At 53.6% G+C, this 27,693-nt stretch overlaps 1 protein-coding gene across 2 annotated transcripts in view; it reads left to right on the top strand.

Annotated features, from left to right (window-relative positions):
• NPLOC4 (NPL4 homolog, ubiquitin recognition factor) overlaps positions 1-27,023 on the top strand; it is a 44,526-nt gene extending 17,503 nt beyond the window's left edge. For both annotated transcript variants that reach the window (XM_033090203.1, XM_033090202.1), the window contains exons 9-17: positions 1,773-1,859; positions 3,836-3,907; positions 4,319-4,445; positions 8,241-8,401; positions 16,183-16,254; positions 18,713-18,808; positions 19,886-20,002; positions 21,431-21,533; positions 24,783-27,023. In XM_033090203.1, coding sequence (XP_032946094.1) covers positions 1,773-1,859; positions 3,836-3,907; positions 4,319-4,445; positions 8,241-8,401; positions 16,183-16,254; positions 18,713-18,808; positions 19,886-20,002; positions 21,431-21,533; positions 24,783-24,940 — 993 coding nt within the window. In that variant the 3' untranslated portion in view covers positions 24,941-27,023. The remainder of the gene's footprint in view (positions 1-1,772; positions 1,860-3,835; positions 3,908-4,318; positions 4,446-8,240; positions 8,402-16,182; positions 16,255-18,712; positions 18,809-19,885; positions 20,003-21,430; positions 21,534-24,782) is intronic.
• Positions 27,024-27,693: the final 670 nt, after the last annotated feature.

The raw sequence follows: 27,693 nt of genomic DNA, 5'->3' as shown, positions 1-27,693 counted from the left end.
AATAAGGTATAAGTAGATACAGATACCCGTACTTTCCTGTGCTCTGTATGTTTGGGTCTGTACTGTACCATACACACCTTTGTCACCTGCCTGTGTTCTGGAGAGCGTGCTGTGACCGGCCTCCTTTTTAAGTAAATTGGGGTCTGAAACTGTAGGCTCCTGGCCTCTGGCTGGCATGCAGATCTGTGGCTCTGGCGTCGGTGCCATGTCCTCCCTGGCAGTGTTTACAGATCTTGAGTGTAGTCTTACCCCTCTGACGTTTCCCGTGTTTACTGAGAGCTGGGGGTGGGTGGGTGGGTGGACAGAGTGCTCACGAAGGCCCTTGTGACAGTTCACTTACAAGGAGACCCTAGGTGGCAGCAGACACCCCACCAGAGGGGCCCAGGTCTCTGACCTGAGCGCACAAGTGTGCTGCAGTCGGTGGGCTCCTTGTGGAAGCACGTGCAATTTTTCCTAGGGAATCTGTTGGAATAGAAGCCTCTGGCATCCAAACTACTGACAGCACGGTCAGAGCTCCCAGTTTGGGGGCCTCTGACAATCTCCAGCTCATTAGCAATCGAAGCTCGTGCTGCCTCCTGTTGTGAAATGAGGTCCTCCCGTTTTGCCCTGAGTTGGGGATTTGACCTCTGCTCTGGAGGTTAATGATCTCCAGACGGGTATACCAGCAACATCCAGTTCTTCCGTTGTCTTGCCAGAATTTGACTAATTTATAAGGATAGAGCAGTTAGGAAAGGCGGTTTGGGCTCACCTTCACTATTCTGTTTCTGGGCCGGGGCTTCTGCTCGGCAGCGTACTTCTAACGGTGACCCACCACCTGATTTCACTGCAGATTAGAGATCACAGCGAGTGCTGTCCACGCGGGCATTCAGGCTGCGTGTGAGCCCACCAGAGCCTGAGCCCACTTGCCTCCCCGAGCCGAGCACGCTGCCCACCAAGCAGCCGGTTCCCAACTGCAGGTGCCTTTCCGTTTGCTGAGGGCCGGCGTGTCTGTCACATCTCACTCGGTACCTGGCCTGTGAAGGAAGCCGAGCGCTGCCCCTGCAGGAGCTGCACATGCGTTTCCCATGGCTGTTTTCTGGGACGGATGTTCCCTACAGCTCTCATTTTGCCTAATCGGTTTTGCCAAACCGATCAGGAGTAAAACTATTTATCCAAGGGAGTTTTGAAACTAACTTCTTTCCCCAATAAAGGAACCTTAGAAAACTGCGTAGGGACCCTGCTGTCCTGAACAACCCACACTTGATACGGAACTGACAGGACAGCCTGAGGACTGCATCTCTGTGTTCTCTGAGTCTTTGTTTTTTAATTTTTTTTTTGTTTATTTTTTTTCTTTATTGGGGAACAGTGTGCTTCTCCAGGGCCCATCAGCTCCAAGTCAAGTCATTGTCCTTCAATCTAGTTGTGGAGGGCGCAGGTCAGTTCCAAGTCCAGTCGCCGTTTTCAATCTTTAGTTGCAGGGGGCGCAGCCCACCATCCCATGTGGGAGTCGAACCAGCAACCTTGTCGTAGGGAGTGCGCGCTCTCACCAACTGAGCCACCCGGCCGCCTCTTTCTGAGTCTTGACTCAGTACAGTGCAGCCTGGGAAGGGAAGAGCCTGGAGGACCTGCTGGGGTGCATCTGATTGCCTTGAGCTTTTTCCACTGCCATCACTCTCCCTCTCGGTAGAGGGAGACCAGTGTTCCTCTGACATCTGAGCCAGAACGGGGGGAGCCGCTGTGCTGCTTCCCTGAGCCCAGTCCTCTGACTCTGTTTCTCTCTGACTCCCCGACAGATTGGTACACAGAACAGCTTGGAGCTTCTTGAAGACCCAAAAGCTGAGGTGGTGGATGAAATCGCTGCCAAACTTGGCCTGAGGAAGGTACTAAGGCTTCGTGGGGGACCCCAGGCTCTGTGTTGGGGACACCAGGTGGGCGGGGCCTCGTGTGGGGCTGAACTCTGAGCTCTCCAAGGTCGGGGGCAGGCTGGCATGCTTTGAAGAAGCCTCACTTGTATTTATTGGGTGCTATTAGCTTTTATGTTTCTCCTATTTAAAGTAAAATGTGAGCATTTCCCTGAGCATAAAAAGAATGATCCCAACACAGGGGCTGTTCACTTAAACTCTGCCAGCCACACTTCTTGGGGATCACTTCACAGGGGGAGGAAGGAAGCGGCGGGAGCAAGTTCTTCCTGCCGTTTGGGGAGCTCGACCCAGGCTGTGTGCCCTGCCCGCCCCGAGGCAGGTCCTTGAGCTTCTCCGTCACGTCCCTCTGCCACCTGTGGCCAAGGCCCATTTAGTATTCATTTTCTGCCCCTGCGCTTGAAGCTTCGGGGTTCCCTCTTCAGTCACTGAATTTTCTTGTTTATAGTTTAGCCATCTGAACATGTAAGCCTTCCAAGTTTTACTGGCAGTTAGAAGACAGGGAAGAATTCTCTTTTTGAGTCTGTTGATCTAGTTTATTTTACATCCTTGGTAAAGTTCCCAGGAACTTCAGAGATGTGTTTTTACAAGTACATGTTGAACTGGGGATTTGAACACATCTTAGAAGTTCACTATTGGTAGCCATGTGAGTTTTATTCTTTACTTCCTAATCAGTTTAGACAGTGAAAAATAAACTCCCTACAGATGAACGGGGGAAACTGGAAATGTACTTAACCTAAGAATGTTACAGAGCAAAGTCACTATACCATCATAAGAAAAAAGTTTTAAGGAAAAAAGTGTCCTTTTATTTTGAACAAGGAGTCCGCATCTTGAGTTAGGGTCATATTTCTGTTTAAAATCTGTAAGTTTCTCTTGTTCACAAGAGAAATCGGTACGGTTTTTGACCTGTGTGTATTACAAACGCATAGTTCATGGTCCTTGTGACATTGATAGAGGATCTTAAGATTACGTCAGTGCCTTTCCCCAAAACACTGGATCCTTAGCCTCCATCCATCTCGGGTTGGTTTGGGTTCTGCCGTGTTTACTGCTTACTTACATAGGTCATGTATCCTTTAAGTCTCATTTTCTTCATTGCTCTCCTGTGGTTTTCGTTCATCTGGGCATTTTAAGGAAAATGAAAGTCTCCAAAGTTGTGTGGTCATGTCTGCAGGAGATGGATCTGAAGGGTCTGTGTCAGGGTTGTACTGGAGAGTGTCCCAGGCCCCAGGTCACTTTTCTGAGGGACACGAGCAGGGTGTATACCTGGATTCCAGCCCCGCTAGTAAACCTGCCAGCTAGGAGGCTCGTGGGCACGGGAGGGCCAGGATCATAGAGCACAGACAGGCACTGTCCCTGCAGCAGGGCACACCGGGGAGGCTGGTGTGAGGGTATTCTGGCGACGGGGGCTTCACGTCCTATACCCCAGGTGCTTCCTCTAGCCCTGCAGTGGAGCTCAAAGGAGCAGCCGGGCCAGGTGCCCGAGGCACATTCCGTCTCTAAGGAGGCTGTTTTCTCCTCACGGAGAAAGCCCCGTGCCTGGCATCTGTCGCCTTTGTGTGCTTGCTCTTGTCCGTCGTCCTCTTTGTGGCATGCGTTCCCTGTGCTCCAGCATTCTGTTCATCGTGTCGGCTCCGGACGGGCTCGCACCTGGAACAGTCCTGGGCACGGCCTTCCCTCCCCGCCAGTTGGGGAGTTCCGCTCATTTGCCCTCCTCTCCAACCCGCAGCATCACAGGGTGGCCAGTTGCCCCTGAGCAGCCCCTGGAAGCCCTGGTGTGGCCTGGTAGCTTAGCTGAGGGACCAACTCACCTAGAAAGAAAGAGCTGGCTCTCTGGGGTCCTTCACTGAGAACTGTTGCTAAGCTCTCTGGGCAGAAGCCAGGAAACATTTGTCATCTGTTTCAGGGAGAGACTTGAGATCATTTCCTTTGTTGTGCAGGTCGGCTGGATATTTACAGACCTCGTCTCGGAAGACACCCGGAAGGGGACAGTCCGATACAGTCGGAATAAGGTGAGCTGGGTGGGAGCGCTCGCCGAGCCTGAGCACGGTTCCAGCCATCTCTGGCTCTTGCTCTCGGGGGCTCTGCACAGCTTGTTCTGGCTTTGAGACCAAATGATTTTCAGCATAGTATTTCTGATAAAGTAAGGCTGGGTCTGGTGTGTCTGCCTTGTAGAGCAAAGCCCACCCGACCTTTCCACACCAGTGCTTTCGCAGGCCAGACGTGGGGCTGCTTGCCTAGTGCTTCTGGCCTTACAATCACGCATGGCTTTACATGAGGGTCTCAACGGCTGGAGACTACAGGTGTTTTCACCGTAGTTCCTGACATGTTGTAATTTACTCCTTCGTATCTTCTAAAGAAGGAACAGAATCGTGTTTTGACAGGATGCTGGAAAATGTGATAGGCTGGTTCTCTTTCCTTAGGACACCTATTTCCTGAGTGCGGAAGAGTGTATCACTGCAGGAAACTTCCAGAATAAGCACCCCAACATATGTCGGCTGTCTCCAGACGGACACTTTGGATCCAAGTTCGTTACTGCAGTGGCTACAGGTATAAACAGGGACAGTTACCTTGTAAACGTTACTACTTGTTAGTATGTTTTGTTCCTTCAGCAGCTTTTCATCCTTATTTTACTATAAGACCTGGTGTTACATAGCATATAAGATATATGTTATATGTAACATATAAAAGACCAGGTCTTATATTAAGTTTTGCTCCAAAAGGTGCAGTAGAGCTGATTGTTCGGCTAGGTCTTATTTTTGGGGAAACACGGTAGGTTTTCTTAACGGGCCTGTGCAGTTATAGATTCCTCTTTTGGGTTTGTGGTAAAAATCCTGAACATAGCAGCTTCACTCACAAAACTGCTAGAATCGGGGCCTTCTGGTCATTCTTCTCTAGTCCACTCTCTCGTCCCAAGGCCAAGTTGTCTGGGTTCTGGATCTGAGCTTGGGGCTGCCTTTGCCCCTTTCCAGTAACCAAAGATGGCAGTGGTATCTGGGAGAAAAGAGATTTACTGCTTCTGTTACTTATGAATGGGAGTGTCATTTTAAGGAACCATTTTCATAAAGCTTTTTTGAAAGGGGCGTGTGTGTTAATGTTATGTATGTTATGTTAGGTTTTGTGAACGTCATAAATATATAATAATAAGAGATTGTGGTTGTAAAAAAGTGCCACCAAATCTTTTATAACATAATTTGAAACTTGGAGAGCCCAGTCATAAAAACAGAATTTGTTTGGTCAGTTTTATAAAGTAAACACTGACGTTGGTCTGTACCCCCGCAGGGATGGTCATTCAGTTCGTTCTTGGTAACCATCCTTCCCCTAGTTCTGTGGTAAGAAGCACCCTCTAGTTCAGCAAACACCAGTTCACAAATGGCCCAAGCATGTAAGTTGGCCTGTTCCCACTGCCAGGGGAACCACAAAGAAAAACTTCTTTACACTGCCTGGGTTTTTAAGATCCGCTGGCTTATGACCCATTTTGATTGACAGGCGCCTTCTTTTTGAAATGAATGTGCTTTGCGGAGCCCGGGCCGGGCCGGCATTCTTCACACATTAGTGTGAATCAGTTGAGTCAGATTTATTTTCCTGAATTGTTGGGTCTGGTGCTTAAGGGAGTGGATGGGGTTTTGAGGAGAATTATAGGAAACAGTAAATCTGCAGCATGGTGTCCTTTCGTAAGGGCAGAGGGCAGATTGGGCGGGGCCTGTCATGATGGGGACACGAAGGGCAGCAGGACAGCAGCTGAGACTGGACGCCATGGACGGGAATAGAGAATAGATACGTTTGACATAAAATACACTTCACTGTCATCTCAGGTCATCATAAACGGGTTTTTTTGTCCATGAGTGTGCAGGGGACGGACACTCAAGGTCATGTGGGACGTGGAGCAGTTGTTTGTTGTGTGGGACTCTCCTGATCTCAGCAGGACCTCTGCCATCTTTTACTCCAGCCCGCTAAACCGTCCTGCCACCTTGGAGCAACCAGAAGCCAGCCTCACAGATTTCCAGAACGGCTGTTTCAGGCTCCATATAGCCTGACCCTTTATTAACTGTTTCTGTCGGGAATTACTCGATGGGCCAAAAGGACTGGCACGTGTTTAGAAATGTAAACAGTGTCTAACTTGGGGCCACCTGGACCTTCAGTCACGAGTCACACTTTTTGTGGGGAGTTTGGAAATCGCCGTGGAATTTTTGCCTTTGAAAGTGACACTTCACAGAAAGGTTTTAGAGCTGACACAGTAAGCAGCTTATATGAAGGCTGGAGTCTTTCCATGTCTGCACCGAGTTGTCCGGCTCACGGTGTGAGATCCTTGCTCATAACTCGCTCCCTTTCCCAGGGGCAGCCAGCAGAAGGGTGTTGTCCGAAGCACCACAGAGCTTCTTACTCCAAAGGAGTGCGCTCTCTGTCCGGACGTGGTTCTTGGCCAGGGACCTGGTGGCACCCTGTACACCTGTCTGAAATGCACCTGCTTGAGGCCCCAGTGGCTGGAAGGGCGCAGGCCCCCGTGTGTCTGGCCGTCTCCCAGGAGACTGACCGTTGCATCACAGGGTCTGTGGTGCTTCGGCAGGTGTGGTGCTCTCAGCTCTCTCCAAGCTGCCGCTGAAGCTGCACGCCCGTCTGCAGGCTGGGGGCAGAGGCTTTGTGTCCACAGATCCCTCCACACAGGGCACTTCTTTCGCCTGAGACTTTTGGAGCAATGGTTCTGTGAGGGGCTTGCTCACGAGCCTGGAGGATCTCGTGGAAGGAAAATCATTACAGGGCCTCAGCTTGAACCCCTGCCATGATGCCAGCGCCCATCTTTGTCATTTGGCACACCCAGTTCTCTGGGCTGTGAAAGGTCCTTTCTGAGGCTATGTCTTACATTAGTAGCAGCAGAGTTCTTCCCGTCACGACCCATTTCATCCCACTGTGGATGTCCTGACAGGCTCGTTTGGAAGGGGTTGAGCTAAGCTGTCAGACCTCCTTTGCGCCCCAGCCAGGGTTCGGTTTCCGTGGAGGTAGAAGCAGCTCATTAGGCGTGGTTTCTTGTGACTCTGAGGGCAGGGACCTTGCAGTTCCTGTCATTGAGTCCACCTTTGGTGACCACCCACGTGGACTGAGTTGGCTGTTTCAAACAGCGTTCAGTTTTACAAATGCCGCTTTCTGTTTTTCTGTGGTTCTCAAAGGTCAGATGTTTCTTTCTCTAACAAGCTATCACACTTGAATGATTAACGTAAAAACCGGTACGGTTGCAGTGCCCACAGTAAAGCGGTAACCCAGTACGCACATGAGGGCGGCTCCTCACGCTCCCTGTGCCCTTGGGAACCCGCTCATCCGAGCACAGCAGGCTGGGTCGCCTGTCCTCTGTGTGAGTAGGGCCCGACGGCGGGTGCTGGATTTAGTGGGACAGCATTTGGAAGCCGGCTGCTGTTGGCCTTTGGTGTGCAGAGGCGAGCAGACGGCAGGCCCCGGGCCCCAGGGTCCCCTCAGAGGCTGGCTCTGCCCTCATCCTTCACTTTGTCTGATTGCTTGGCCATCAGGTCTGGTTTTTGATAAATGTTTGAAAGCCAGGCAGACAAAATTTCTATTCCCTGATCAGTAATTCTGTTTTTGTCAAAGAAACTAAAAGAGAGATATTGAGGGTTTTTTATATTTTCCAAAGCCTTAACAAATAGCGGATTTTAGAGTTGTCCGAGTGTAGCTGGGTTCTGGAAGTGCGTGTCTGTGATGGTGGAAGTCGGCGGTGGGCAGTCTGTCTCACCTCTTCCGGAGGCTCAGGGCCCGCCTTTCACAGCCGGCCCGTCCTGCTCTCCCAGCTTCTTGTCGCAGCCAGCTTCCTGCTCGGTGTGACATGACCAGATCCTTCCCACTCAGCAGCTTTTGGCACTCACTCTTGTCCTTATGTGACATCATATTGGCAGTTTTTACGGAGTGGGATTGAGAAGAACGAAAGAGTGAGAGGTGTGGAGGGTGGTACACGGTGTAGTGCAGGTGGTGACCTGGGCGGGGGCCATGCTGCCCGCGGCTCTGACGGTGCCCACAGCCCCTACCTGGGGGGCTGTGCAGCTTTCTCTAAGGTGGGCACTACTGTGCGTGTCACACATTTACCAATCTTGTTTCCCAATTCGGTGAGAACGTGCCCCTTGGTGGGACCCGTTTGAGGAGCTGTAGCTGCGCCTCCATGCCTGCATTCAAAGCCTCCTGCTCAAGCTGCTCGTACACTTGCCGTCCAGCGTTTTTGAATTTTTCCCCATGACAGACTCCTAAGAGTTGGTTTGCTCTGTGCGCCCGAGAGGAGAAGTAACAGATACAGACTTGCCCTGCATGTCCTTTGGTGGATTCTCACGGAAGGTCTGTCTCTTGCAGGGGGTCCCGACAACCAGGTCCACTTCGAAGGGTACCAGGTGTCCAATCAGTGCATGGCGCTGGTCCGTGACGAGTGCCTGCTGCCGTGCAAGGACGCCCCCGAGCTCGGCTACGCCAAGGAGTCCAGCAGCGAGCAGTACGTGCCCGATGTGTTTTACAAGGTAAAAATACGACGGTGGGCAGGCGTCGAGTAGCTGGAGAGCGGTGTGGACACTGGCTGCTTGGGGCCTGACCGGCCACACTGGCCGCTGGTCAGCCGTGGTCGTTTAGATCCCAGCTTGTGGATGAAGGATTCCAAAGCACTCTCAGGCTTGTTGTCAGCACTCCCACGGCTGTGATGTTAGGGCTTACAACCAGAAGCGGAGTGGCGTGCGGGGCCTGGGATGTGTAACACCGGGCCAGACATCACAGCACGCACGCAGCTTCGGCTTCTAAAAACAAGAAGACGGTGTCTGTCAGGGCCTCCCCAGCAGTGAAGAATGGAGCTGTGTGGGCAGGACCTAGGCTCTCCTGAGCGGAACAGGAGTCTCAGCTAACAATTGAGACAAACAGGTGTCCATTCTTAAGTCCGTTTCTTGTGACAGCTGTGAAAACGTTTTATTGAAAATTACCCGGGTTGGATATGTAGGTGTTTGGTGCTTGCCGGCAGGCCCAGAGACACGACAGTCTCACCGCAGCTCGGGACTTGTTCCCGGTCATAATTGAGGCACCTGGCACCACCTGCCGCCCGGAGGACTCCTTAATCTTACACCGCAGGGCAGCTTCTGTGTGTCTGAAAGTATTTTGTCTTCGTTTTTGAAAGACCTTTTCTAGGTTGCCAGGTTTGCTCCACTGTTGCCTGATTCATTGTGTCCAACGGGAAGTCTGCTGTCACCTCATGTGTACCTCTGTTCAGAATGTGAATTTCCCACGGGCTGGCCCATCTTCTCTAATCATTGGTTCTTAGCACTTCGGTCATAAGTGCCTGGTGGTTTTCCTCAGGTATCCCGTGTTTGGGGTTTGGTGAGCTTCTTGGACCTGTGGGTTGATGGTGTTTTGGGGCCGTTGTGTTCATTTCCTATGGCGGCCAGGACCAGTGGCTGCAAACCAAGCAGCTCTAAAGCAACGCCCGTGTCTCTCCTCACACTCCGTGCTCAGGAGTCTGGGCAGAGCTCGGCCGCATTCTCTGCTCCGGGTCGTCCGGGCTGCAGTCATGAGTTGATCGGAGCCTGATTCCACGAGTTGGGACGTGCTGGCAGCGCCGAGCTCCTTGGCGCCTGCCCCGGGGCAGCTCCCAGCCTGGCAGTTTGCTGCTGCCGCCCGCAGCCCACAGGCGCGCCCGTCTCGCTGGGGCTCCTGTCCTTCGCGTTGTCCCCGCCCAGGTCCCCGCCCAGGTGGCCCAAGGTCATCTCCCCACGTGAAGGCCCGTTGGTTAGTAGTGACCTTGATTACAGCTGAACAATCCCCTTTGCCTTGTGAGGGACCATGTTCACGGGCATGGTTTTGCATCACGTTCACAGTCCCGAGGAGTCGGGCGGGAAATATTTCAGGGCCGTTTTTAGAATTCTGCATATGACAGCCACCCAAAAAACTGTTCCCAGCAGTGGCCTTCTGGCAGGGACAGTGCCTGAGTTCTCAGCCTCACGTGCAGCCAGGGTTGAAAAGAGTCCCAGGCAGGAGAGGGCTTTCGGTCTCCATGTCCCTGGTCACTCTTGCTGGGTTTCCGTCACTGGCCTGATCTGTTGCCAGGCCCTTCTGCCTGAGGACCATGAGACAGATGCCGCAGGCGCTCAGCCTCCCAGGCATCTCGGTTGAACGATGTGTGGTGGGGAGCTGGCTCCGGCCCAGCCCCCACCTCTGTGGCTGTGCTGCCATCTTCCCTCGCAGCGCCTGCATGAGCCAGCAGAGAGCGGGCTCCCGTCCTGCAGCAGTGGGCGCCCCGGCCGGCCGTCTGCTCACCTCTGCACAGCCCCTCCGGGCTTAGTGCGTTAGTCCCCGTTCATCTCGGCTGCTTCCACGGCTCTAATTCACTTTAAAATGAACTTTTTATCATTTTTTTCCCCTTGTTTGTGGGAGTAGCGACCTGCCAGTTGTACCCCATTAGGAAGGGGAAAGCCAGGTATCTTTTCATCATTCTTGCCCACATCTGAAATCCTTTGTTGTTCCTGACCGTGTTTCTGTTCTGGAACTTTCCTTGTCATCCTTTATAGCTAAGAAAGAGCTTGCTTTGTTCCTAGTGAAATGGCTCTGGTTTGCCTGTAGGCACATAGTAGGACCCCAGGGACTGTCATTGCTAGCTTCCAACATGGCTGCCCGCTTTCTAGGTGTTTCTTCTTACCCTCACGGCGCCGCAGGGTGAGATTTCACTGTGACTGCTGTCACTGTTGTCATCCTTCCCATTTTCCAGGTGAGGAAATAGAGGCTCGCAGAGGGTCACACAGCCGGTGACTGGGAAAGGCACCAGTAGGGGCCCGTCGGAGGCTCTGAGCAGCCTCACAGCCCTGTAAACACGTAAAATCGTAACTCAATTCGAATGTTTTAGTTGCTCATTGAATGGAGAATTCTAGAATGGATAAAAACCTTATTTGGTAAACCTAATACCCTGCATGAAACCTGCCACAAAGATTTCCCTCTTACTGTGTCTGCTGACTAATTAATCATGATCCATTTTTAAGCTGTCTCTTGTGAAATAGCCCACATGTAAAAGAGTCCATAAAATACGTGAACAAAAGTAGTAAACACGCAGGTCTTCACCTGTAAGAAGCAGAGCACAGCCCGCACCGCAGGAGCCCTTAGGAGCCCTCCCTGAGCTGCCCATCGTTTCCGTGCTTTTCTGATGAGTTTTGCCGCATGTGTGGATCCTCATGTGCCTTGTTTTCAGCTGTATTTAAATGAGACCCCCTTGTTTTTCTTCAGGAGCCCTGATTGTTCTTAACCCTTTACTCCTCCATCTGCAGTTTAGAATTCCTTGCAGGTTGCACCAAAACAAACAGGTCTCCTGAGGATTTCTTTGACCCCTTTTCCGTGCAGGGTCCCCCTCCGAATGTGGGGGTACTGCGCTTGTGTCGTGTCCGTGAATGTCTCTCACACAAAGGCCATCATTTATTAGATTGCTCTTCCGTGTTATAAGTAGCATCGCTTTAAAATTACGTTTTCAAACTGTCGCTATTCAAAACTGGTATGTTTGTGTTTGGAGCAACTTCGTTTGTTGGTTACTCGTTCCTCTAATTTATATGTATATACACACTCACACACGTAACAATCTCTGTCTCTCTCTCTCTCTCTCTGTCTCTCTCTCGGGTTTTCTACACAGACAAGTGTATTATCCAGAAGTGACAGTACTGCTTGTTCCTTCCCATTCATTCTGGCCCCTCATTCTGGCCAGGGCTTCCGGAACAGTGTCTGCTGTCCCGGCCTCCGGCACTTTTGTCCTGTTTCTAAGCATAATAGCAGTGCTTTCAGGATTTCATCATTTACTGAGTTTGCTGTGGGCTTTTTGGAGTTTTTTGTTATTACCCTTTATCAGGTTGGAAATTTGTGTTTTATTTCTCTGCCTTTTGAGCTTCTTGCACGTGGCTGTGGGAGCCGTGTTACTTCCTTGATCAGGCCGTTGCTTTCGTTCATTGCTAACTTACCTTAGAGCAACTAGACATGCTTCCAGGGCTGTCTGTAGCCCTGGAGGATTTGACACGCTCATTTCTCATGTTGCAGGAAAGTGCCAGTTTGAGCAAAGACCTGTGAAAGCAAACATTGAAGTAACCCAGTGAGTCCTCCTGGGGGCGTTGGAATCGCGTTTAAAATACACCTGTAAACAGGATGCGCTGAGTATTTGTGTCATCTGTAGTAACAAATTGGCAGCAATCTGAAAGTCCAGTCCCGGGTATTAACTTATAACACATCTGCGTGGACGGGTGTTACTGAGCACTAAAGGCACGTGTTTAAAAACTGTCTCAGGATATGGGCTACAACTCATGACGTAAAATTAAAGATGTACCTATGTGTACATTTTTGTGTAGTTGTGCATGTGTCTGTGTGCGTATCCACGCAGAGGACAGGAGTGGAAGCTCGGAGGCCCATGGGGGTCCCGTCTGTCCGGGGTGCGCTGTGCAGCAGTGAGACCTGGCCCAGAAGCACGTCCTGCAGGCACAGGGCTGTGCGTGCACCCCGATGCTGGAGACCTGTGTGTGCCTTCGCTGGAGGCGTTCAGCGCTCCACACGGGCTCCCGGGGCCCTCGGGGAGGGAGGTGTGGTCCTCCCTGCACACCGCGTGTGCGCTCCGTTCTGACTCACGGCCAGTCACGTTCCTCGTAGCACAGCTGACCCCCGCAGGAAGACATATGTAACGATAACCACTGTTACACAGCAGTTCCTTCTCATTTCTCTCTGTTTTGTAAATATTTAAATTGTAATAACACAGAAGGAGTGTATGTGGTGCACATGCGGCCCAATCCTAATGTTTTGAAGGAGTCTTCTGCTGACGGCCGCGCCGTTGTTATTGGTGGCGGGGGCGCTGCGGGTGTGTCCGTGCAGCTTTGGACGTGGTGCGGTGCTGCGGTCGCAGTCCTGGTCGGGCTGGGGGAGGCTGCAGCTCCCCAGTGAAGGGGACCTGGATGTGGCTCAGAGGTGCTGTTTCCATGGCGCTCAGGGGCCGGGCGCCTGATGAGATCGGCAGGGAGTGAAGGTGAGACAAGCACTGAGTCCCCACGCAGCCCTGGGCCTCCAATGTGGGGCTGAGGCCCAGGGTGCACTGGGAGCCTGCTCCCCTGGCAGCAGTGGGGAGCCTGGAGGCCAGGCCGAGAAAGGGCTTCCTGGTCAAATGGCCCTCAAGTCCAGAATGGGGGTGGTGTTGGCACTGTGTGGCTGTCAGGGCTTTGACGAGCAGGTTGCATCAATGGTCACATGGGCGTAAGGGGGAGACTGGGAAGAACCGAGGCGGCAGGCAGACACTGCTGAAGCTGCGAAGGGAAGTGGGGCAGTGACAGTGCTGGTGTGGGTGGGGAGTGGGCTCAAGGCACGTTCTTGTTTGGGGTTTTTAACAGGAGAGAACAACCCGCGTGTGTGTGCTGGTGGCCGTGGTCCAGTGGAGGGTGATGGGTGGTGGAGGAGAGAAGGGAGGGAGGGGACTAGTGATGCACTTGACAGGTGGGGGGACTGGTGCGTGGTGGGCGGGCTTCCAGGGCATCGAGAGGAGGCAGCAGGTGCCAGCTGGGAGGGCGGTGGAGGACAGCGGGGACTGGACGCTGCAAGTTCAGTTGCTCCCCGGAAGCTGAGTTCTCTGCCGAGAGTGAGGCAGGAGGCGCTGTGCTGGCGGGTTGCGGAGCGAGCATCTAGGCAGGAGGCGAGGGCCAGCCAGGGACAGGCAGTAGGACCTCGAGGTTGGGGTCACAGTCAGAGTGTCGTATGTATCAGGAATGCAGGTCTCCTAAAGATGAACGTCCGGGACATTTTAATAAGAAATGAAGTTTGTGTTTATTATGGATTAGCGAGGAAACAGGCCTGCCCTCACCTGTCCTTGCAGCCCCCGTGCAGCCTGACTGTTCCCTAAAGGCTGATGCTTCATGAAACGGTTGTGAGTTTTTCTTGTTCTATCCTGTGAAGTCTCAGGTCAAGCTGCTTGTGTCACTTGTTACCCTTCTCGCCAGTTCTTTAAGGAGAAAAGCAGTATATTCAGGATTTCATCCACCTTTTCCAAAGCAAGGCGCTGCTGCCCAATCCGTGGAGTTTGCTGCTGTTCTGGCACCGGCCCACATGCCTTCAAGCTCTCAAAGACGGAGGCCCTGGCTTTCTCCCTGATGTCACCATGCTGGTGCCGCTATTTCCAGAGGTGGCCCTTAGCAGGTAGTAAGGCAGTGGGAAGCTCGACTTCTGACTCTCCCAGTGTCTTGCTCCAGGTGGAGGTAAAGCCACTGATCCTCCGGCGGCTGCCACACTAGATTATGGTGTCTTCCTCCGAGCGTATTCCCGCTGACGTTGGCTGATGCTCATGAAAAGCGATTGCCTGTTGAAATGGGAACTCGGGCTGGGATCGGTTGGCCAAACCAGTGGAGTAAAGGCCTGGGGGAGCGACAGAAGTTAACCTGTTTTGCCCCAGGGAAAAGGCGGGGTGTGACACCTTTATCTTTTTGGGAAGCAGAAAGGTACAGTTGGGTAGTTAAATTTGAAAGAGAATAGCAGGACACAGAAAAAGAGAGAGGAGCATTTAACAAGAAAAATCCCCGGAGGGGAAGATTAAAGCGAGCAGATGCTAGAAAAGTGTCTGTGCCTCTTAGAGCTTAATTAGATTTGAGGATGAATTCCAGATGGGCTAGTTACGGGTGAGTTGTTGCAGGTTATTTCTTGTAGGGGCAAGGGTATATTTTTGGAAATGGTGATTTAGTTTGATTGGATTCGATACCTGCCTCCTATCATGTGTCCTCCATGAGAAACTGCTGCTCCCGGGGTCCCAGGACCCACTCAGCGGCTCACATCTCGGGCTGCCCCTGTTGAAGCCGGTAGAGCGGCAGAAAGCTGGGTCCAGGGGCCGGCCCAGTGGCTCAGGTAGTTGGAGCTCCGTGCTCCTAACTCCGAAGGCTGCCGGTTCGATTCCCACATCGGCCAGTGGGCGCTCAACCACAAGGTTGCCGGTTCAATTTCTTGAGTCCCGCAAGGGATGGTGGGCAGCGCCCCCTGCAACTAAGATTGAACACGGCACCTTGAGCTGAGTTGCCGCTGAGCTCCCAGATGGCTCAGTTGGTTGGAACCACAAGGTTGCCGGTTTGACTCCCACAAGGGATGGTGGGTTGTGCCCCCTGCAACTAGTAACGGCAACTGGACCTGGAGCTGAGCTGCGCCCTCCACAACTAAGACTGAAAGGACAACAACTTGTCTTGGAAAAAGGGCAAGCTCTTGTTGGCAGCTGTGTGGGAAGGCGAGGGTGAGCTGAGATGCATCGCGGCCAGAAATGTTCATTTCTGAACAAAAGGAACAAGGCCAGGTGGGGCCTCCAGACTTCCCGTGAGGGCAGTGGACTTGGTTTCCCTCAGGAACAGCCTGTGAAGTGTGTCTCAAAAGATGGCATGGGCCTCTGGGCTGCCCAGGAAGCTGTGGAGTGCTGGGGGGTCCTGCATCACCCTCCTCGCCTCAAGGAGAGCTGCTTGGCATCCATTCGGGTCTAAGAGCTTAATAAACATAAACTTTTATGTCAGGCCCCGTAATTGGAAATTATGGATATATAATTTATATATGACTCAATGAATGATTTATATAATGTTAAGTGATGATTTAGATAGGAAATATGACCCCCTCTTGCAGAATCTTTAATGAAAAGCATCGGTTCTTAGGAATTTATTTCTAGAGCTCTGTTTGAACGCAGCATGTTTGACATAAATCAGATCTAATTGTCATTTTATGATTAATGAACATATGCTGGCCGTTTTTCCCCGTAATTAAACTTTATGTTCCGTGCGTCTGACAAAGCAAACCAAGTTTAGACTTTGACAGGTGGGTGGTGGGGCTTTTCCATGTCTGTGTATTTGTGTGTATGTACTTGTTTTTGTGCGTATTTATTTAGTAATGTACAAGTATTAAGTTTCCATGAAGTCGAGTTCTCCGAGCTCTAAGATCATTAAGGATTAGTATTCAGACATGCGACTGAGCCAGCTCGCAGAGGAGGAGAGGGCACAGATGGAGCCTGAGGCGGCGGGAGCCGGGCTGCGGTGTGAGAGGGACAGGCGGCGAGGCTGGAATGGCTCTGCCCGCGAGCGTCTGTCAGCCAGGAGCACGGCCGCTTTCTCATGTTATAGCCGTCACAAAGAGCGCCGAGCAGTGATGGAAGGAGGATTCGCTGGGCAAAGGCACATTTTCCTTTCTGATTTTCATACACTTCAGCAAGAATTGTAGTAATTTAAAAGGTGAGACAAGCATGTGGAAGGAAAAACATCGTCACTGGTAGCACGCCTTCACTCACCTTTGTTTCCCGTTTCAGGACATAGACAAGTTCGGCAATGAGATCACCCAGCTGGCCCGCCCCCTGCCCGTGGAGTATCTGATCATAGATGTAAGTGTGTGTCGCCTCCCCGGGCTCACGGCGGGTGAGTTGGAGGTCAGGACTGCTAGCCGTGTGGTGGCTACACGAGGCTGGCAGTAGCCTGGACAGTTGCCCCTCTACCCAGCGCAGGACATCCCTGGAAAAGCTCGTAATTTTAAGGGCTTTTTCTTTCAGTTGTGTTTTGTTTCGTTTTGCTTTTTTCCTTAAAAACAACTTAGGGATTAACTTCTCCCAAACTAAAGTACAACAAAGGACCACCGACCAGGCCGAGCAGCCTCTGGGGGTCAGCGACCCAGCGTGGCTTCATGGGTGACGTGTGCGGCGCTGCCCTGATCACAGCTCACAGCGGGCGCTGTGTTGGAGTTGGCTCCGGGCAACATAGCCGTGACTGTTCTCACATCAGGGGCCAGTGGATTCCTGGGTGGAACTCCAGGGGCCAAGAAGGCCCCTGGCTCCAGTGCATGTGCCCAGAGGCTCAGCTCTGGCGGCACGCTCTGGTCTTGGAGGGGGGCCGCAGAGCAAGGCCGTGTGGGCTGCAGGAGCGAAGCACGTCTGTAGCAGTCAGCGCTCCGTCCAGAGGTGATGGGAGCGGCTCGTCCCCTAATTGCCGCCTGCCAGGATCTGTGCGGGCTGCATTGGGACTTGGGGCGGGCATGTGATGCAGGCTGTGAAATCCCGTGGCCCTGGGGACAGCGGGTCCCTGGGAGAAAGCTGAGCACCGGCACTCCATCCAATGACAGCTCCGTAAAGGCATCTGTGCTTTAGGCTGCCTGGGGTAATTAAGATGAAAACAGATTGATGGCACACATTCTTAGGCGGCGTCAGCATGATTTCAAGGCAGCTTTCTGAGGTCTTCTCTCCCAGTGGCCACCCCACCCCTCTCCTTTTATAAAAGAGCTAAGTTCTTGCTTAGTGTATTGTTTCAGTTGTTTTGATTGATGAGGGAACATTCCCCCTGTGTGATACCTAAGCTCTGTTTTTGGTGACGATGTTGAAGCAGTCCCCCGATGGCATGTGCCCAGACAAGTGTCCTCAGCTCGTCGCCCGGCGCCAGGCCCAACACCTGACCAGGGCACTTGGGGAGAGGGCAGGTAGAGCACAGGCCTAGGGGCTCGGTCCCTGCGTCTCCTCCCCCAGGCGTCTCGGATTGGCACTGAACACTCCAAGGGACAGTTACGGGTCTGACACACCCTTCTCTCAGTTGCACACTCACTTACTAGTCGGTGTTCCGCTGTGCTGCCCCATGGCCATATCTGCCCTCCCAAAGGGAGGGCCCACGCTGTCCACAGGCCTCTGTCTCAGCAGCTTGGACAGCCCTCTGCTGTCTTTGGAGTCATGACAGCAGCTGAGCTGAGCCCGTGGGTGCTGGCCGCTCTGATGGCTTCGCCTCTGAGGGCATTTATCCTCCTGGCAGCCTTAGCGGGGGGATGAACAAAGTGAGGCTTGGGGTCCTGGCTGACAGGCCACGCAGCTTGGACGGGCCCATCGCTCAAGTCCCCGGCCTCGTCCACAAGGGAGTGCGGGGCTCGGCTGCGCCTTCAGCGTGCTGGCTGGCCCAGTCATAGCACAGCACTGCCTCTGCGGGGGTGAAAACAGAGCAGGTGACATTTTTATTCATTAGAAATAGTCCCAAAGGAACCAGCATGGCTGCCTAACCCTGCTGCCGCTGGTGTCGTCTTGCAGAGGAAAAGCTGGGTCAACCGAAAGGTGGCTGACAACTCCCACTTGGCGGGGGGGCTGTTCCAGGAGCAGTGAGAAGCCACCTGTCGATTCTTGCACATTTACACTGTTCCTGTGGCTTCTGCTGATTATACATTAGATGTAACGTGCCCCCTGTCGTCACGAAAGCATGTCTGAGCCAATGAGGGCCTCAGGCTCCCGTCAGACACAGGCCCTCGGTTCCAATTGTCCCCAGGAGAGAGTGGGAGCTGTGCCCTGCAGCCCAGAGGCCACGGTCCTTCCTCCCTGCACTCAGCCTGGCCCCACAGAGCAGTACCCCTGAACTCAGCAGAGCCTCAGCAAGCTCACTGAGGGCACCGCAGCTCTCAGAACCCTCAGGCTGACTAGCACGTGCCCTCCAGACCGCGATGGGAACAGTCAGCTCCTGAAATGCCTCCGTGCTGTCCCCATGGTCACCCCAGAGTTCATCCACGGCCACAGAGAGCAGCTGTGTGGCAGGCTTGTCACATGGGAGCTGTGCTTCAGGCAGTCGCAGGCAGACTTGACTTACTTATCATGGAACCAGCCTGCTGTCCTCAGGCTGCCCACATGTGGCATGATCTTAGAAATTATTCAGAGTGATTCCTTAGTTTGCTTTCCAGAGTCAGTTCCAGAATTTTCATTCGGGTGGTACTAAAGCTTAATTAGGGCTCTAGCTGCTGTAACTTGGGGGTGGGGGTTAGCAGTTGAGGGCTGCGCTGTTTACAGCATAATTAATTTGTCATGGGTTTGTCTTTTTATTCATTAGATCACAACAACTTTCCCAAAGGATCCAGTTTATACTTTTTCTATATCGCAAAACCCATTTCCTATTGAAAACCGGGATGTATTGGGTGAGACACAGGTAAGCTCTTTGTCTCTAGAAACGTAATTTAAATAACTACTACTTGTTTATCTAGTGCCAACATTGCTTTTCCAAAGTACCCAGCTTTCAGACTGCCCTGACTTATTCTGTGGCAAAGCCCAGCTGGGCCGTTTTCTCTGACAGTTGATCACTGACCCCCTCTCAGGGCTGGGTGCCAGATGACCAGCAAGGCTTATCCCGCCAGTTGGGTCAGGCCTACGACTTGGCCGGGAGGACCATTCTTAGTTGACTTGGTTTGTTCCCCAAAATTTAGTTGTCACTTTGTGTCCTCTTACCACAATTTTGCATTGTTGATGCACGTCATCTCTGTATGGAGCTGTCTTGCTCTGCAGTTTGCTGCAGCCCTGCCTGATCAGCCTGCTGCGTTTCTCAGGCACCGTGAGAGCATGGAGCTGCTCGTGGCCTGACCACAGACGTTCGGCTCCTGGTGCCGTGGCCTCCGCTCCCACTGGCGAGCAGGCCAAATCAGAACTGCTGGGACTGCCCTGTGGGGGTCGCGTAGATGGTCTGATTGGCGGGCAGGTGTTGCAGAGAATGGCTTGGTTAAAGAATGTCTGTAAAGAGATTTTGTTTTCAAGCTGGTGGTGTGTTTACAAAACCTCTCTGACACTTTGGTCTCCTCACTGCCCATCTGTCTGGGCATTTGGGGTACTTATGGAGGTGCAGAGCGATTTACTGGGGTGGCACCCATGCGTCTCGCGTTTTGAGTCCGTGTTGCATAGTGAGTGCCCTCTCCCACGCCACACACACACACACACACACTGCCTCCTCCTCCGTGTCTGCTGCCCTAGGTCAACAAGGCACCTAGATGGGAAGGGACGGTCCCTGAGTACATGTGTCTCACAGCTGGGTCACCTTCCTGGGAGAGGGAGGCCACAGCTTATTGCTCAACTGTGTTCCTCTGTCCCTGGGTCCCCGCCAGTGGCTATAGACAGACAGACAGAGAGAGAGACGTCCGTCAGCCTAAAATGTATTCAGTTACGTCCTGGGAGGAGAAGCGCCCTGCTGTGGGTCTGGCTCGGCGTATTTATTTCCTCCCTCCCACCCCGTCACCAGGACTTCCACAGTTTGGCCACCTACTTGTCCCAGAGTACCTCGTCCGTGTTCTTGGATACCATCTCGGATTTCCACCTCCTGCTGTTTCTGGTCACCAACGAGGTCATGCCTCTGCAGGTACGGGTCAGCGTGCACCCTCGAAGCACCCACCTGGCTTCAGTGGTCCCCAGGTGGGGTCTGCATAAAGAAGTGTTTCCTTTCCTCATGTGCCAGAGACTTGGGTCCAGTCCTCTCTTACGTCCAGTGGGTCTGTAGCTTTTCACAAGGGGCTTATTGATAGATGAATTTTTTCACATTTAGCATTTGCACTTAGACACCTTACTTAAGTGTCCATTTTCTGTGATGGAAGCTGGTCTCCTTCATTTGTCACAACCATGTGGAAAGCAGACGTTGTTTAGCTCTGTGTCCCTCGGCATGAAGCATTCGAGATCCAACCAACACGCCTGTCCTAACAGTGTCAGAACCACGGCCCCTGCTTCTGACGGACATCTCCCTCTCCCAGCTCAGCTTCTATCACTGTGGTCCACAGAGTTGGCCAGCAGCCAGGCCCCGAGTGTACCGCTGGCACTGTGAGACACCTTGTGGGGGGTTGAGGGTGAGTGGTCCAGACGGCAGCTGCTTTCTGAGCAGTGCGGGGCAGCGGGTCCAGCCGGAAGGCCCTTTGCAGGTGCCGGGTCATGGATGTCCGTTCTTTGGCCTTTTTCTGCCTGGGACCCATGGAAACACCAGAGAGAAAGTAGCCATTTCTTTCAGAGACTCTGATACCCCTGACTCAGCACCTTCCCCCAAAGGTGACAGAACAGAGTGGAGAGGCCCACTGCTTTTCTCTGCCAGGCGGCCTGTAGCTTTTCTTAAAAGATATCCTGCTGGCTTTATCTTGTGCCTGTGTTTTGTCCCAAATCTACCGCCTTCTGATAGACCAGGCACCCTGAGACTTCCCCCACCTTTGCCTTCCCTGTGAAGCCCTGAGAGTTGCACCTCCAGCCCCAGATTTAGTCACAGCCCATCTAGTGGGCCAGGTGGTGAAAGACCGGGCCCTACAACGGGGCATCCTCGCTAGCGAGCGGGTCCTGGTGCACAGTCACCTATCAGAAAGCATGTACTTAGGTACTGAGAGCCCCCTGAAGGCTTAGAAACCTCTCATTATACTCCTCCTTTTGCCCCTGAAGGCCTAAGCTGTAGAGTGTGTTTTTAAAGATGTGATTGAAAAGAGAAAAGCTGGAGGGTAGAGTGAGGGAGGAAGGTGGACTGTCCATCCACCTGAGTCCCCAGGAGAAGGGATGGGAGCCTCTGTTATCTCGGTGACAGAGACGGCACAACAGCCAACTTGGGGCTGTTCAGACAGAATTTAAATCCTAGCTCAATTTAGCACTTCTGTTTATACACCGAAGTGTGTGGCATTTTGCGTTTCATAGTGACAGACTGCCAGGTTTTCTAAATTCCCTCTGAAGTTACGTCGTGACGTTAGGGGGGAAAAAACCTATAGCAAGTGTGTATCCACCACAGGCAAAGTGAACTGGAACCTTCTTTTATGGCTTCTCACAGGACAGCATCAGCTTACTGCTGGAGGCCGTGAGGACCAGGAATGAGGAGCTCGCACAGACATGGAAGAAGTCTGAGCAGTGGGCCACCATCGAGCAGCTCTGCAGTAAGTGGCCGCCCCTTCCTCCGTCCCTGGGGCACGCCCGAGCCCAGGGCACCGGTCACAGCTCTGCACAGCTCCACAATTTGTCATTATGCCCTGGAAACCCAACCCCACATGCGTCCTGGTTGGAGTCGTGGGCGGTCGGTCGAGCACTGACGGACCTGCCAGGGCACGTGGGCGTTCACTACTGTGACGTACGTGCTCCAGGACCACAGATCCTTGGTACACAGCTCTGTCAATTTTGACACATCAACGTATCGGGCATGCTAATGTTCAAGCATCTTGGGAGCAATCGGAAAGTCGCTGTGTTAGATAAACAGAGATCACATTCACCCATGTGCTGAGAATCCAGGGACCTTTTGGTCTCCTCGGGCTTTTCTTTTCCCTTTTTTGCCACCAGTCCTCAGAGCTTTCTTGATTGAAAGGGGAGAAGAGTTACAGAATAGAATGTGGGGTCCTGTATCTCTAGGAGCCTGAGTGACCACACCGTCCTGGTGACAGCCTTGTCCGCCGGCGGGGTAGCTGCTCCCAGCACGTCTGTCTCGTGCCTGCGCGCTGCTGGCGCTATGCGGCCCGCCCCGTGCAGCTGGGAAGCCAAAAGGCAGGTGCTGTGCGTGCTCTTCCCTGTGGGCTTGAAAAGGACAGGCATGCCCTTTAAGACCACCTTGAAAATGCGTGTTTGAGAAGTTTGTACTGTTTTCTCAATCTAGTAGGTAGATAGATACCAGAGCCCAAATTAGGCCGGCTGAACCTCCACAGAATGTGAGCCGAGGGCAGCCACCTGAGCGTCCTCACTCTCGCAACACTAAGACGCCCAGGAGCTCTGTGGGTGCCAGAGCCTTGGTTGTGTTGTGCTCCTTGTTAAGTTTTCTTTCCACCCAGTTCTGAAGGCCAAACCAGTAGCGTGGCCACTGCGTGCCATGTGTTCTGCCCTGATGTTCTGAACGCTGTTCATATGTTCCAGAAGAGACATGACAAACTGTTCTCACCAAACTCCCTAAGATAAAGCTCTCAGCCTCGTGTCCTTGGGAGGGCAGTAGGGTGCTTCTGGCCAGTGGCATCGGCACCTGCTATGACCCCCATGTAGGGAGCTCTCTGCGCCCCACCCCCGTGTTGTCGGGATCCTTCACACAGAAACTGATTGTAGCAGCTTCCATGTTCTGGAGCCCCTCCTCAACCCAGGAAGTGCCAGAAGGGCCTGCACACAGGGAAGCCGAGAGGCCCAGAGCTCCCTGCAGGCCTGAAGGGAGGATGAGTCGATCAGGAGGTCGGCTGAGGAAACGGAAACTAGATCCGCAGAGGTTCCAGTCTGAGCAGTTGGCACGTCTTTGCCATCCCCATTAGACACTAACCTAAAGCTAGCGTCCTCATGGGTGTGGGGGCCCACGGGCTACACCCCGCATGTTTAAACGGGGGAAATGGAAACCCGCACCGGGTCGGCGTCAGTGCCATGGCAGCAGGGCGACACAGCCTCTGCTTGAAGCTCCAGACGGTCGTGACTCACTTTGCTACCAAGTGTGTTACGTGATTGTCACATCCTATCAACAGGTATTCTCATGAAGCTCAAATTACTGTGCATGGCATTGGTGACACATTAATGACAGCACCACAGCACATACAACATCTATGGGTACAGTTAATGGAAGCCATGTGAGAGCTCCTTGCTGAAAGCTAACCCTTGGCCAAAAGCAGAACTAAGTAAATCGAAAGAAATACCATCTTTCCGATTGAGAGACTCAATATATTATTTTTAAGATGTCAGTTTTCCCCAAATCGATCAGCACGATCCCAATCACAATCCCCACAGGCTTTTTGTTTCTCGGATTTGGGGGGGTGGAGAGTGATTACACGATTTACCCGGGAGTGCAGAGGGCTGAGAAGACCACCTTGAAAAACAGCACACAGACCTTACCTCCTCGGTGTCCACCACGTACAGACGTCAACTCAAGATGGGTCATAGATGTCAAGGTAAAAGCTAGAGCCATAGCAGGCTGACCATCTTAAGAACCTTGAGGTAGGACAGACAAAAACACTGACCACGAATGACTCTCCGGTAGGACTTGATCAAAATGAAACCCTTGTGCTCATCACAAGAGTCTTAAAAAGATGAAGTCGGGGCGCAGACTGGGAGGAAATGTCTGCAATTCGTGTCGGTGACGTGGGATGTAAAGTGCAGTCGTGTGCCGCTGAACGACAGGATACTGTCTGAGAAATGTGTCGTCATGCAGTTACACGGCTGGCAGTGCAGTGGGTCTGTTGACGCCAGCGTCCCCACAAACGTGGGGAATGCGCTGTGACGTCATACTGGCCACGACGTCACTAGGCCACAGAAATCTCCAGCTCCCTTGAAACCTATGGGACCACCGTGGTACATGTGGGTTCATCGTTGACCGAAATGTCGTTATGTGGCACATGACTATATAGAGAACTCTGCATTTTTTTTTTTAATTGGGAAATATTGGGGAACACTGTGTTTCTCCAGGGCCCATCAGCTCCAAGTCAAGTCATTGTCCTTCAATCTAGTTGTGGAGGGCGCAGCTCAGCTCTAAGTCCAGATGCCATTTCAATCTTTAGTTGCAGGGGGTGCAGCCCACCATCCCATGTGGGAATTGAACCGGCAACCTTGTTCAGAGCTTGCACTCTAACCAACGGAGCCACCCGGCCGCCCAAGAGCTCTGCATGTTGATAATAATCAAAAGGGAAAGAGCATGATTAAAAACTGGGCAAAAGACATAGACATTTCACAAAAATACAGCAGTGGTCCACATTTGTCATCAGGGACATGCAAATTAAATGAGATGCCGTTGCCATTCATTGCAGTGGCTAAAATGAAAGAACTGACCGCGGCCAGAACCTTCGCGTACCTGGTGAGAGTGAGAACATGACCCGACAGGCCCACTCCTGGGTTTTCACCCAAGAGACGTGAAAACACAGGCACACAAAGGTTTGCGCAGGAATGTTCATGGTAGCTTTGTTCACAGTGGCTCAGGACATGACACAGATGTCCATCACGGGGGGTGGGTGACCAGTGAGGGTGTTCACACAGCGCTGCCTCAGCAAGGGGGGCGGGGCAAGTGGGTGTTCCCACCAGCCTGGAGCTCTGCACACAGCAGCTCTGTAGCGGGCTCTCCAGCTGGATCTGCTGGTGCCCAGAGCAGAGGCCACTTTCACTCCGATGAGTGTAACAGTCCCAGAGGGTGGGAGTCTTCCTGTGCAGAAATGATGGACACTCGCTTCTCTCCCCATCCATAGGCACAGTCGGGGTGCAGCTTCCGGGCCTCCACGAGTACGGCGCTGTCGGGGGTTCCTCGCACGCTGCCGCGGCCGCCATGTGGGCCTGTCAGCACTGCACCTTCATGAACCAGCCGGGCACCGGCCACTGCGAGATGTGCAGCCTCCCCAGGACCTAGGGCTCCCGGCCCACCCCAGCCCTCTCTGACCAGGATTGTTGAGACCGTGTCCACACCGGCAGCCCCGAAGGGCAGGGCGGGGGTGGCTGCCCTGGAGGAGGGGCCAGGCTAGCGCTCTTGCCAGCTAGAACCAGTCCCCCGTGGGGCCGGGCGGCCTCCCCTGGACGCCTCTGGTGCCAGCCCCCACGCCTAGGAGGACTGGCGCCTCTAACTTCACCTGGAACGGAGGGGCAGGAGCACCTGCTGCTGCCGTCGGCTTTTTTCCTCCTTCACTTGGATGCTTTTCTTGCCCCTCCCGTGGTTTTGGTTGGGGGCTCTTGCTGGCCTCTGCCCGGATGGTTGGGGGCAGACCCTGCCTGCCAGGGCCACTTCCTCCCCTTCCGGCAGCCACTGTCGGGCGGAAACGCAAGTGGTCACAGGCTCACCGGCCTCCCATCTGCTTGGTCTGCAGGTTAACTGGCTGCCTACCCTTCTTCCTGCCCCCACCTGACATCCAGGTGGCGTTTTAAAGTCGGCATTGGTTGTAATAACAGTTATCGGTAATTCCTGCCCGGAAGGCTTATTTATTTTTTTTTTTAAGATGAAAATTGCATAAAAGGGGAGTGAGACTAGTTTCCACTTCCTTCCCTCTAGTGAGTCCCTGTGGGTGTGTGCAGGGTGGGTGAGTGTGGACGGGGACCCACAGTCACTTCTTGGAAGTAAACCTCAGTGCCTGAGACTTTTCTGCTAAGCTGTACAGCCTTGGCAGCTGCAGACACGGGCCGTCCGAGCAGGAGCGCAGCGGTGGCTCCCGCCAGGCAGGCAGCCCCTCCAGACAGCCAATACCGCTGGCCAGGCCTGCCATGGGGTGAGCTGGGTTGCCCAGGACCAGAAGCTCTGGTCCCCTTCGCCCATACACAGTTCTTTCCCATGGCCTCATCCAGCCCCTGGCCTGTGGCAGTGACTTGGCCATTGAGACAGGCCTGGGTGAGGGAGTAGGGGCTTTTGACCTGTTGTGAGGCCACTTGGGTCTGCTATGGGGGCCTTGGAAAGTGGCCACTGTGCTGACGGTGTGAGGTCTGGGTGGTGGTCAGACCTTGCGCATGTGCTCTGGGCTCCCTGAATTTCCTCTGGCTGGGCTGTACTCCGGTCCGACCCCAGGGACTTGCAGGCATGCTGGTGCCTCTTTGCCTTAACAAGAGCCGTGTCTCCGAGCTGCCCCGAACCCATGGGAGAGGCCAGCCCAGACACAGTGTGCTCGGGGCCTTCATGTCTGCCCGGGGCGGGGCAGGCCTGTGCAGAGCGCACTGGGTGTTGGCTTCTGCCATGTCCACCGGCACAGACTGGTCTGCTCTTAGGGCCACAGCAGAGCAGCTGAGCCGGGGGGCAGGAGGGCCAGAGCAGCCCGTCTGTGGCACAGCCTGCTGCCGAGGACTGTGGTCGCGCACCCAGGTGCACTGGCTGGAGCTCCGGCCTTGGTCGTTTGGTCCCTGCAGTCACACGTGAGGCTGCAGGTGTGTCCTGCGCGTGGCCGGTTTCCCAGTGCCCGGGGAGGCCAGAGGTGCCGTTTGCTTTGTCTTCATCCACCCAGCTAGTTCCTTTCCGCCAGCATTCTCTCTCAAGTTCTGGCATCTGCACCACTCGTTTGTTTCGTTCTGTCTTTTAGCTAAAGAAAAAGCGTGATTTCTCTGCTTCTGGTTTTGAGTCACTCTGTTCAGTAATGCACTTTATTTTATTGTCCAAAGAGTTGAGCTCAGTAAAGGGTATGGGAGTGCCCTGCCAGCTGGTGGGCTCGGGCCCAGGCAACTCAGCCTCCTCTGTGCAGGGGAGGGGGCCCCCCAGCCCCCCCAGCCCCACCTGCCTCCTACCTGCTCTCGCTTGGACACAGCCCCTCATGTCACCAGGCGCCGTAGCCCAGCAAGGGTGGCTGAGTGCACACCTGCTCAGGTGAACACACCTGCTGCCCAACCACCTCTGACCAGTCTGCTCCCGGGGCTTCTGCTTCGGCTCTGCTGGGGGCTCACGGGTGTGCGTCGGCCGGGCTTGCGTGAGCGTTTCCTGGATTCCGGCCCTGCAGTGCGACTAATAAAAGCACCTGAAGCGATGCCGGGCTCCCCATTTGTCGTTCTGGGCCCTGAAGCCTCTCCTTGTGCCCTCAGCTTTTTGTCTGCAGGGTGAGTTCACATCTCCTTTGTGTCAGGTGACCACTTTCTCCTCACCTCACTGTGTCACTGTCCTCCGCTGATATGTTTGACTGTTGAAGGGTAGATAATCCCCCCATCCCAGGCTCCCCTGCTCTGAGCTTCCAGTGGAAGGTCTGGGTGGAAGGGGGCCTGGCCTCCCTAGGGTGCCCTCTTTGTGCCTTTCCTGCCTGTCGGCCACTTGGCTGCCCCTGGGCCTCTGCGTGCTGAGACAGACGCAGGTGGCCAGGCGGCAGGTGAGGGACGAGGTCCAGGAGCCCCAGACTGCACAGGTGCAGGGGAGTGAAGCCAGAAGTGACGCTGCCTGGCCTGAGCTACCTTGCCCCCAGCCTTCACACACTTTCAGTACCACTGTCCTTCGGCAGGCCACTCACTGCTTCCTGAACAGGTGTACGACTATAAGCTCAAACACCACCTGCTGATGTCTGAGGGCCTGTGGGTGGGCCTCTTCGCCTGCCTCCTGTCCTGTCCCTGCGGTGATGACTTTTCACAGCAGTGCGGCTCGCACCCACAGCTGCCGAGTTCAGGTGTTGCTGTGCTGAGCTCTGGGCGCGCCTCAGGCTGCTGAACATG

Source organism: Rhinolophus ferrumequinum, chromosome 21 (genome assembly GCF_004115265.2).
Source record: "Rhinolophus ferrumequinum isolate MPI-CBG mRhiFer1 chromosome 21, mRhiFer1_v1.p, whole genome shotgun sequence".
Taxonomy (NCBI): Eukaryota; Metazoa; Chordata; class Mammalia; order Chiroptera; family Rhinolophidae; genus Rhinolophus; species Rhinolophus ferrumequinum.
The sequence above is the reverse complement of the archived record's forward strand: the minus strand, read 5'-3'. Positions and strand labels throughout refer to the sequence as shown.